Below are 12,416 nucleotides of genomic sequence, written 5' to 3'. Positions count from 1 at the left end.
CCAGTCAGGGTCCTTACACAGCGTATGAAGAACCCACTCACACATAATCCGGTCGTCCCGCCCTAGCAGATACGGTGGCCAGTTAGTATCTGCTGCAGGCACTGCCAATTGTGCCTGCCAGATGGCGCCCAGCCGACCAGTGGCAATGCCGAATTTTGAACGGAGGGGTTCCGAATCTCGGCGCTGGTGTGCTTTTTTTTACAATTTTGACTGAATACAATTTGAACAATTAATCATTTTACTCAACAGTGGTAGGGCTTGAACCATCAACCTTCTGATTAACGGAACAGACCAGTAGACCAATTACTACGATGGTCTGTAAGTACAAAGTACATGGAACAGTGGTTTCTTTGGCAGGTCAGGAAGATGTTTAGATGTAATCCAATGACCACAAAAAATAATTAGAAACCATGAATGAATGAAGCTTCTCCCTTACCCTGACTGAAGTTGATTACATGGACTCTCTGTAAGAGAGTTTTTTAACCACATTTTTCGGCCATAATGACCAATCGTAGGCTTTGAGGAGGAAATTTGAGGCATTCAAACCCAACATCCCTGTATCTGCTGCTTAGCTTGGACATGGTAGTATTATGTTCTGGGGTGTTGTGCTGTTTGGAACCAGCGCTGAGATCCTGAACTCTGAATCTCAGCTCTGCTTTTGGGCACATTTGGCAGTTGTTGCAGCACACAATATTGGCCAGAAAAGTCTGCTGGATGGGAAACGACTGGACTTCAGCGCTGTATAAGGACCGGGGTCAGCATGGGCACCCTGACTGATCTGCAGCTATACGCAACAAACTGTGATGCACCGTGTATTTTGACACCTTTCTATCAGAACCAGCGTTAATGTCTTCAGCAGTTTGAGCTACAGTAGCTCATCTGTTGGATCGGACCACACTGGTCAGCCTTCGCTCCCCACGTACATCATTGGGCCTTGGCCGCCCACGACCCTGTCGCCGGTTTACCACAGTTCCTTCCTTGGACCACTTTTGATAAATACTGACCACTGCAGACCGGGAACACCCCACAAGAGCTGCAGTTTTGGAGATGCTCTGACCCAGTCGTCTAGCCATCACAGTTTGGCCCTTGTATAAATATTGTAAATGTACAAGCAAGAGGGTCAAAAACAATGGACACCCAACACCAGAACATCACATTAAAGCCACGTGAATTTACACATGTTGGTCTGGTTGGCTCTCTTTGCTGCATTGAACTGGATTCCATTTGCTTTCATTCAGCCATAAAAGCATTACTGAGCACTTACTAATGTCAAGTGTCACCATTCACCCTTGGAAATCCAATTCATCTCAAAGCTGAGGGATGGGGTCGAGGTTATGGCTCTGAACAGCACAGTCAGTTGCTTCCACACCAAATTTTCCAAACCGTTTCTATATATAACCGACTTTGTGAGGCTTGCAGGGTAATTATGCAGAAAAAAGAAAAGGGCATTTCCCAAACTGTCACCCCACGGTTCAAAGTGCACACTTCTTTAAAAGGTCATTTAGCTGAAGTCGCCCACAGTATTATTTTTCCACTTGATTTGGCATTATGATTTGTGAGAGGGTGTTTCCTGATGTTCAGATCAAACCAAATCTGGATTCTTTCATTTGACTTGATGAGCTGTTTTTATGAATTATTTCACATCTGCTCCAGAGTCCACTGTTTCCTCTGCACCTTTACACTTAGTTGTGGGCATTGAGCTGTAAAACCGGATCCTACGTTGTTTCTAAGTTGCTTTTAGGGGCAGTTTGGTACTCAGGAGCGAATTCCGTATCATTGACAAATAATTTCCAGATGCTGAAGGTCAACAGACTCTTTAGTATGACTTATTTTTACTGCTGATGTTTATCTCTATGAAGACTGTGGTGCTTTAGGTGTGACTTTATACTTTCCACACACCAACCAAGCATCAGATTCACTGAGCCAGCGAGATGTGAAAATATTCCAGTATCAGTAATATGAGGTGATGAAAATGTAGCATTATCATCTATATGTTAGAAATTGGTGTCTATGCTGCAGAATTGAAAGTCATCAACGCCGGAGCATTTCATTCTCATACTAATTCCAAGCCGAGAATTGGATGAGAATCTTCTGACAGCTTCCATCCGTTCATCTGAACGTGCTGAAGTTATTAACGGTGAAGGCTGAAGCCTGTGGGAATTGTCAGCCAGTTTTGGCTTTTACGCACCATGTGGTGCAGCAGATGATTGCTGTGATTATCCACCCGAGGCACTCAGGAATTTTCTTTGCTTGTTTACTGGATATGTGAGATGATGGTGCTGATATTATGAATGAATTTTAATTGCAGAAATTATTTAGTTCTGTATTTTGATCATTTTTAGGGTGAAGAACATGTTTGACTTTAGTAAATATTTGCGTAGTTTGATTTTATTTATCGTTTATTACCAGCAGGACGGCGGTTTAGCACATTTAGATGTGTTGGCATCAGTGGAACGTGTGAACCAAAAAATGTTGGCAGGAAGAGAGCGTTCAGAAAACACTGTTCATTTAGATTTGTATTATTTATGGTGGTTTTATTTGTATATATTTTTAGTTTTTGCATTTTCTCCATTGATCTCTCTTTTAGCGCGTCCAATTGTCCAATTGCGTCATGCTTCCTCTCCACCAATGCCGATCCCTGCTCTGATTGAGGACAACGAAGCTAACTCACGCCCCCTCCGACACGTGGGCAGCAGCCGTATGCATCTTATCACCTACACTTTGACAATGCGGATCAGCACTGTGTACGGAGAGACACACCCTGACATGTTGGGCTCGTATTACTCTGAATCACTGGATGCAGTGCACAAGCACAATCCCCAAAACCCCAACATCGTGGGGTCTCGGCTAGGGATGTAACGATGCACCACAAGACAGTTAAAAATGGATTCACATGTGTAACGATTCAAATCGGTTTACATGTATAATGGGGCGGCACGGTGGCTAAGTGGGTAGCACTGTCACCTCACAGCAGGAATGTCCTGGGTTCGATCCCCAGGTGGGCCGGTCTGGGTCCTTTCTGTGTGGAGTTTGCATGTTCTCCCCGTGTCTGCGTGGGTTTCCTCCGGGTGCTCTGGTTTCATCCCACAGTCCAAAGACGTGCAAGTGAGGTGAATTGGAGACACTAAATTGTCCATGACTGTGTTTGATATAACCTTGTGAACTGATGAATCTTGTGTAATGAGTAACTACCGTTCCTGTCATGAATGTAACCAAAGTGTAAAACATGATGTTAAAATCCTAATAAACAAACAAACAAACATGTATAATGAATTGGTATACACTTTAAATAGCAGAGGGCACTGGCGTCACTACAGGGTTGCCAGGTTCGGAATTTTCCAGCCAAATTTATTTATGTTAGAATGCTTTCTTTATTTGTATTATTCATTTATTATTTAATGTGGAATTTATTCATTTCAGTTTTTTTTTTACACCAAAAGGGAAATGTGCAGCATTGTTTTGCATAGTTTGTACCTACCTCAGAAATAAAAGGACATTCATTATTTAGATAAATAAAAAATAAGCACAAATACAGTATTTTATTTTATTTTTTAAGAGAAATAATAAAATGAAACTTTGTTATAATTTGTCTTCAATTTCATTTTGTTTAAAAAATCGATAAAAAATCGTATCGTGAACCGAGTATTGTGAATCGCATTGCATCGTGGGTACAGTGTATCATTACATCCCTAGTCTCAGTCAGTGTTGATCAGGAAACAAAAATCTGATTCTGGCCTCATGCACATTTCATCTTGTGCTTTAACATGGTCTAGAATTTCAGCAGGCTTTAGTGCACCTCGCTTTTTGACATTTACATTTTCATGGACTTAAATAATAAGCCTCTGGGGTTCAGTGCTGGGACCCACACCTCACCTGTTTTGTAGGTGCTGCATGTCTTCTATGTGAGTAATGTTCTGTATCTGTGCTACAGAGGAACAGTTTAATATATTAGTGTATTAGAATCCTGCAGTTTGGGGCTCGGGAAAAACCCGCTGTGTAAGTGAAATTGGTGCAGCGTGGCGGCTTGGTAAGGGTGGACGTGATGTGTTGATTTTTTATGTTGTTGGCCAGTCAGGTGTCTCCACAGACATGATTAGCTATGTTGAGGAAGAGATGGGAGGTGGGATGATGTTGAGTTGGGTGGTAGAACAGTTTAGCCATTGGGAGGTGCAAGTACTAGTGCTCTTTCAGTACCGGTACCAAGTCCTGATAAAATAAGAAAAATTGCATCAGGAAGGATATCCAGCATGAGAGCTGTGCCAAATAAAATCAGTTATATGTTAATTATATGCTGTCCAAAATAAATTATGTGTGAATTAAATAGAAATTAAAAAATTACCAAGGTAAAACTAAAAAATAATAATGTAACTGAATCTATCTATATATTTTTTTTTATTGTTTCTATTTTTTTTGGATTATTATTATTATTATTATTATTATTATTGTTAATATTATTATTATTATCATTATTTTTTTATTGTTTCTATTATTTTTTCTATTATTATTATTATTTCTATTAGTATTTTTATTATTATTATTTCTATTATTATTATTATTATTATTATTAGCATTATTTTCTCTATTATCGTTATTATCATTATTTTTATATTGTTTTTATTATTTTTTCTATTATTATTATTTCTATTAGTATTTTTATTATTTCTATTATTATTGTCTATTATAATAATTTTTTTTCATAATTTTTATTTTTATTTATTTTTCTATTATTGTAATATTTTTATTTTTATAGTTATTATTATTATTTCTATTATTATTATTATTTTTATTTTTATTGTAATATTATTATTTCTATCATTATTATTATTATTTCTATTATTATTATTATTTCTATTATATTATTATTATTATTATTATTATTATTTCTATTGTAATATTTTTATTGTTATTGTAATATTATTGTTATTATTTCTATTATCATTATTATTATTATTTTTATTATTATTATTTCTATTATTATTATTATTTCTATTGTAATATTATTATTATTATTATATTATTATTATTATTATTATTTCTATTGTAATATTATTATTATTATTTCTATTGTAATATTGTTATTATTATTTCTATTATTATATTATTATTATTATTTCTATTATTATATTATTATTATTATTATTTATATTGTAATACTATTATTATTATTTCTATTATTATTATTATTATTATGTTTCAGGTGGGTATTTCATTTTTTTATTTTCAGTTTTCTTTTTTTGGACTCTAAAGGAAGAGCTGAGGGTGAAAGGGACGGTATAATCTATCAGTGTCGGGGGGGATGATGAAGGGTGCAGGTGGCAGCGGAGGTCACGTTCACCTGTGCCATGCAGGAGTTACATCGCAACCCTGTTTTGTCGCTGCTGAATTGATAAGCCAGGCGAGAGGGGACAAGATTACCCCCGGCAAAGTCAAGCAGCTCTGACTCAACTGTGTACGCCCAAACGCCCTTACATAAAACAGCATGATGAATGTTTTGCAACCTCAGCTGACAGGGTTCCAGCTGCCGGGTATCATCATCACTTACAGGATGTGAAGCAGGAGCTCGGCCTGTAGGCTGAGCTTTATTACTTTTCATTTTCTGTTGCTTTTCCTGAGTTAAAAGATTACAAAGCCGGGCAGATCAGTGTTGTGTTGACCCAGTGGGCATGGGTTAAGGAGTAACAGTGTGTGTCGACGGTTTTTCCTTTAAATCTGTGCAGGACTTTTTAATGTTAACATGAAATAAGGTTAGGATAGATGTTAGGATAGATTGTGAAACATTTGTGGGGGTTTTGGCTTATCTTACTAAATTTTAAAAAATACTATTATTTATTAAAATTTTTTTGCTAAATCAGGAACATGTAACAGCCTTCATCATGATAAGGATCACAGTGGGTCCGGTGTATATATATATTTATGGCCAAAAGTATGTGGACATCTGTTAGACTGCTATACATCCACTTGATATAAGGGCCTTTACCTGTCTGTGGGGTCAACCACTGATATTAGATGAGAGGTTTTGGCTCCAAATCAGTATTTTAATTTAATTTAAAGTCATTAAAGCTCTTGTTAGACTACTTGAGTTGTTCCACCATACACTTCCACACATCAAGCCAAGTCTTTATTAGCCATGTTTAAAGCCCTTTTGTCTCAATGCAAAAGTATTTTAATGTCGTTCCTGCATTAAGGAGATGTGATTACTAGGGATGTAACGATACACTCTACCCACGATGCAATGTGATTCATGATACTGGGCTCACGATACTATTTTTTCTAAATTTTTTAAACAAAATGAAATCGAAGACAAATTATGACAAAGTTTGCTTTTATTATTTCTCTTTAAAAAAAAATAATAAAATACTTTATCTGTGCTTGATCTTTTATTTATCTAAATAATGAATGTTCGTTTATATGTGAGGTGGGTGCAAACTATGCAAAACAATGCTGCACATTTCCCTTTTTGTGTAAAAAAACTGAAATGAAATAAATCCCACATTAAATAAATACATGAATAATAAAAATAAAGAAAGTATCCCCACATAAATAAATTTGGCTGGAAAATTCCGAACCTGGCAACCCTGTAGTGACGTCAACCAGGCGAGGTGAATAGCGTCAGTGCCCTCTGCGGTTTGAAGTGAATATCGATTCATTATACATGTAAACTGATTGAAATCGTTACACATGTGAATCGATTTTTAACTGTCTTGTGGTGCATCGTTACATCCCTAGTGATTACGTTAAGTTTATTTGTTCCTTGTTCTTTATAATTTATTTGTTCCTGTGTTATTTATTCTGTAGAGCTAATATTTTCTGACTTCTTTCTCATTGTAGTATTACAGTAGTATTACAATGGTATATTTTAAATAGTAGCAATATCATGATATAAAACAGTGCTTATATACGCCACCCCTTATAATGTGCTTCCGTGTCGTCCATCTCCACTGTGCTCCACAGCCCAAAAAGTGAAAGTCAAAGATCCTCCTGCTCATTTTCTTCCTCAGTTTTATATAAAAATCCCCCTGACATGATGACCACCAGAAATAGCAGAGCTGCAGAGGCAGAGGAAGACGGGGTAAAAACTCTCCTGCTGAGCTCAAACCTGAACTTGAAATTATTCATTAATATTTATCTCACAAATCTTTGTCAGAGAAAATTGATCTTTATCAGCCAGCGACTTCAAATCAAATGCACTTTCAACAAGAAGAGAAATAAAATATCAAATACTTGCTTTTTAAATTAAGAATTTGAAATAATTCATTATTTTTATCACTTTACTTCTTGGTTAATAAAAAACACGACGATTTCTGGATTTGCTCTAATAAAACAATCACTGATTATGCATGAAAGCAGCTTGCATTTTTTTTTCTTTCTTGTACAGAAGTTTGGACTGTTTTGATCAAATCCCACATTCTTTAAGAGAAAAACTGCACATTTAAATACATTATCACTTCTTATGTGTACATATATACAGTTATATATCATATAAGGGCGGCACGGTGGCTCGGTGGGTAGCACTGTCACCTGAGGTTTCCTTCGGGAGCTCCTGTTTTCTCCCACAGTCCAAAGATGTGCCAGTGAGGAGAATTGGAGATAAAAAATTGTCCATGACTGTGTTTGTCATTAAACTTGAACTGATGAATCTTATGTAAACAGTAACTACCGTTTCTGTCATGAAAGTGTAAAACATGACGTTAAAATCCCAATAAATTAAATATCATTTGTGTCAATTTGCTACTTTTGTTATTTAGGTCTATTGGTTTTCCATCCAAGATGATAGATCTCCCCACCCCACGTACACCAGACGTTTGTCTGTTTACTGCATGAATTAAAATGCTGTGCTGCTCTAATGCACCGACATCAGCCACGTTTCCTTTATGCTGCCTTTAGCATTCTGGTTTCACAGCCCACTTCTTGAATCCTAATTTCACAGGTTCCTTATTCGGTTTGTTTGGCGTGGTTCTAATCCCTCCAGTGTGCTACAGGAAACATAATTACATTTTTACAGGGGGATGAGTTTATTAAAGCAGGGCTGGCTGAGCAGAATGACGAACAGGATGAAGACAGACTTGAATTTTTGGCCACCTAACAAACAGCTCCGCTCTGTGTATTGCAGGTATTGCTGTGGACAAGAGGGGCTTCGTGTACTTTGTGGATGGGACCACGATCCAAAAGATCAACGAGAGGGGAGTGCTGTCCACTTTTATAGGATCTAACGGCATCCTTTCTGCCCAGCCGCTTAGCTGTGACTCTCGTATGGACATCACACAGGTACACACACGCTACACCATTTTAACGGCTAATATGGGGCGCTTGGGTGGCACACTAGCACACTTGTGAATTTGAATCTCAGCCCTGCTACCAGCAGGCCAGATAGTGATTAGCTCGTCCTAGTGTTCGAATGCCGGAGGTGATTCCTCATTGCTGCAATTACGACCTCTGCTGGCTGATCATTGAGATCGATGTGTAGCAATCTGTGCGCTATACAGATCTCCATATGAACAATATGGGCAGTTGTATATGGCTCAGTGGGTAGCACTGTTGCCTGACAGCAAGAAGGTCCTGGGTTTGATTCCCAGGTGGAGTGGTCGGGGTCCTTTCTGTGTGGAGTTTGCATGTTCTCCCCGTGCATGGGTTTCCTCCAGGAGCTCCGGTTTCCTACTAATAAATAAATAAATATTATGGGCAGGTGTAGCCTAGTGGTTTAGAAACTGGACAAGTAATCCAGGACTAGAAAGGTCACTGGTTCAAGCCCCACCACTGCCAGGTTACCACTGTTGGGCCCTTAAGCAAGGCTCTTAACCTTTAATTGCTTAGACAATATACTGTCACAGTACTGTAAGTCTTTATTATTTCTGAGGGTCAGTCTGTTGCCCAGGCAGCACTATCCACACAAAAGATGTCAAGACGTTTATCTCATTTGTGTCATGGTCCAGACTGGGGGGTGAGGAGGTCACATGGAATATGCTAATTGGTGTAACTGGTGTATGTGTGATGGAGGTGGGTCAGTATGACTTAAAACAAGTGATAATCAGAGGCTAATTGGAGGCATCCGGCCTCCCCCGGCTCATCCACACCAGTGCCAGCTTACTGCTAAGACCAAAAGGTGCCCACTGTGTGCGTGTGTGCATGTGTGTGTGTGTGTGTGTGTGAAAACCCAGGCTAATGCGTCCTACTTTGGTGTGTCTCAGCAGCCTGAACCATCTCCTCCCAGCAGGTGTTTGCCGTGGCATCAGGCGATAAATAATTCATTAGTGTTTTGACAAGGCATAATACCCTGCGCATTGCCCTGCCAACCCTTCTCTGCTTCTCCTCAGACGAGGCAGCCTGATGGAGTGTTCATGTCGAGTCTGTGAGTCAAGGAGCTGCTTGAGGAACTAAAAAAAAAAAGCCAGAAGCCTGCGAGCACTTATTAACTCTTCAGCACAGACAGGGGTCATTTTTTTTTCATGCTGCTCTTGACCTTTTGGGTTCTTCTATTTGGTCTGGTCAACAGTGTGTGCACACCTCTTATAATTAGTGTGTTTAGCTACTTCAGCTGCAATAATTGCTAACAGTCTATAAAACCAAGCTTGCAGTCATGTGATCTAAATAGACAAACATTGGCAGTAAAAAGGCTCATGGCACTATCCAAGGATGCCACCTTTCCATCAAGTCAGTTTATAAAATGAGTTCTTAGAAGTTAAAAAGAGCAGGAGCATCAAGAGCTCAGCTGTAAAACCACACAAGGTCACAGAACAGGATGCAAAATGCTGAAGTGCCAAAATAATAAAATAATAAAATCATCTGTCCTTGGCTACACCACTCATGAATGAGTTTTAAACTGCAGAAGAAGTGTTTATCACAAGCTTCTTGGATTGAGGTACCTTGGCTGAACCAGGCTGGCACACATGAGCCTGAGATCATCGTCAGCAGTGTCAAGTGTTGATGAGTTGGTGTAAAGCACACTGCCTTGGACCTTGGGAGCAGTTTAACTTTGGCTTATTTTAGAATAATACAGGCATAACATTATGACCACTGACAGGTGAAGTGAATAACACTGATTATCTCTTCATCACGGCACCTGTTAGTGGGTGGGATATACAGTATTAGGCAGCAAGTGAACATTTTATCCTCTAAGTTGATGTTAGAAGTAGGAAAAATGGGTGAGCATGAGGATTTGAGTGAGTTTGATGAGGGCCAAACTGTGATGGCTAGACGACCGAGTCAGAGCATCTCCAAAACTGCAGCTCTTGTGGGGTGTTCCCGGTCTGCAGTGGTCAGTATCTATCAGAAGTGGTCCAAGGAAGGAACAGTGGTAAACCGGCGACAGGGTCATGGTTGGCCAAGGCTCATTGATGCACTTGGGGAGTGAAGGCTGGCCCGTGTGGTCCGATCCAACAGACGAGCTACTGTAGCTCAAATTGCTGAAGAAGTTCATACTGGTTCTGATAGAAAGGTGTCAGAATACACAGAGCATCACAGTTTGATGCGTATGAGGCAGCAAAAGGGGGACCAACACAATATTAGGAAGGTGGTCATAATGTTATGCCTGATCAATGTATATTTATCATGCTAGCCCACTATTTTTATCACTTTACTTCTTGGTTAATAAAATACACTATATGTTCAAAACTATTTGGACACCTGACCACCTGACTGAGCTTGTTGGACATCATTGTTGGAGCTCTATGTGGCGGCACGGTGGCTCGGTCGATAGCATTGTTTCCTCACAGCAAAAAGGTCCTGCGTTTGATTTGCAGAGCAATCCGGGTCCTATCTGTGTGAATTTAGCTTGTTCTCCCCGTGTCTGTGTGGGTTTCCTCCAGGTGCTTTGGTTTCTTGCCACAATCCAAAGACATGCAGTCAGGTTAATTGGAGATACTTAAGTCCCACTAAGTGTGTGTGTGTTTGCCCTGTAATGGACTGGCGACCTGTCCAGGGTGATTCCAACTGTTTCGCTCAGTGAATTGTACCCCCCACGACCATTAATCAGATAAAGTGGTGGTAAAACAGACAATGAATAAATACATATGTGACCTCTATGTGATATTTAAGTTATAATGACAGCTGGTTCAAAATAATGACTTATATTTAACAAAAATACTGCTTTTTTAAGCGTCCCAACCTTTTTGAATTTGGTTTGTAATTCAGAAAGCAACCCTAATTTAACCCCCACTTTGTCAACGCAGGTGCGTCTGGAATGGCCGACAGACCTGGCCATCAACCCCGTGGACAACTCGCTCTACATCCTGGATAACAACATCGTTCTGCAGGTGTCAGAAACCCTTGAGGTGCGTATTGTTGCTGGTCGTCCGATCCACTGCCAGGTCCCAGGTGTGGACCATTTCCTGCTGAGCAAATTAGCCGTACACTCCACCCTGGAGGCCGCCAAGGCTATAGCGGTGTCGCACCAGGGTCTGCTGTACATCGCCGAGACAGACGAGCGGAAGATCAACCGCATCCAGCAGGTCACCACCAACGGGGAGATCTTGGTCGTGGCTGGAGCGCCAACTGACTGTGACTGCAAGATTGACCCCAACTGTGACTGCTTCTCTGGTGAGTAGGTCCATCACAATCAAAACATTTCTATAACAGTTCACCCACTGCTTGCACTAACCTAGTATTCAATTTCAGAGGTAGCACTGCCTAGTACATACATGGATCAGGCACAACATTATGACCACCTTTCTAATATTGTGTTGGTCCCCTTTTGCTGTTAAAACAGCCCTGCAACTGTGATGCACTGTGTATTCTAACACCTTTCTATCAGAACCAGCATTTACTTCTTCAGCAATATGAGCTACAGTAGCTCCTCACGTGCATCAATGAGCCTTGGCCGCCCATGACCCTGTCGCCGGTTTACCACTGTTCCTTCCTTGGACCACTTCTGGTAGATACTGACCACTGCAGACCGGGAACACCCCACAAGAGCTGCAGTTTTGGAGATGCTCTGACCCAGTCGTCAAGCCATCACAATTTGGCCCTCGTCAAACTCGCTCTAACATCAAGTTTGAGGATAAAATGTTCACTTGCTGCCTAATATATCCCACCTACTAACAGGTACCGTGATGAAGAGATAATCAGTGTTATTCACATTACCTGTCAGTGGTCATAATGTTATGGCTGGTCAGTGTAAATTAGTGTTATTACTGAGTAAATCTGTAAAATTAAAGTCTGTAAAACTAAGTGGTTAAATATTGATCACATTAAACACTTTCCAGAATAAGTCTCGAATATTCCACCTATTCAAGGTCCTAAAGTGCTCGCACCCTTTATAAGAAGGAAAAAAAAAAGTGATTTATTATTCTTACAACCTGTGAGCAATAAATAATGAAAATCATCCTTTGAGTATCTTAAAAGAAGATTTGGGAGAAATAATGGCGAGGTAGATTGAAATATCTCGGCATTCTGGTTTGATTTACCCATGAGTCTTTGTTGTC

General features: G+C 39.7%; 1 protein-coding gene across 1 annotated transcript in view; it reads left to right on the top strand.

Moving 5' to 3' along the window:
• The window catches only part of LOC134319304 (teneurin-1-like), a 301,993-nt gene that overhangs the window by 264,228 nt on the left and 25,349 nt on the right, over positions 1–12,416 (top strand). The window contains exons 23-24 of the mRNA XM_063000393.1: positions 8,111–8,265; positions 11,166–11,532. Coding sequence (XP_062856463.1) covers positions 8,111–8,265; positions 11,166–11,532 — 522 coding nt within the window. The remainder of the gene's footprint in view (positions 1–8,110; positions 8,266–11,165; positions 11,533–12,416) is intronic.

The sequence above is a fragment of the Trichomycterus rosablanca genome, chromosome 8 (assembly GCF_030014385.1).
Source record: "Trichomycterus rosablanca isolate fTriRos1 chromosome 8, fTriRos1.hap1, whole genome shotgun sequence".
In the NCBI taxonomy this organism is placed as follows: Eukaryota; Metazoa; Chordata; class Actinopteri; order Siluriformes; family Trichomycteridae; genus Trichomycterus; species Trichomycterus rosablanca.
Note: the sequence above shows the minus strand (reverse complement) of the source record. Positions and strands in the feature narration are given on the sequence as shown.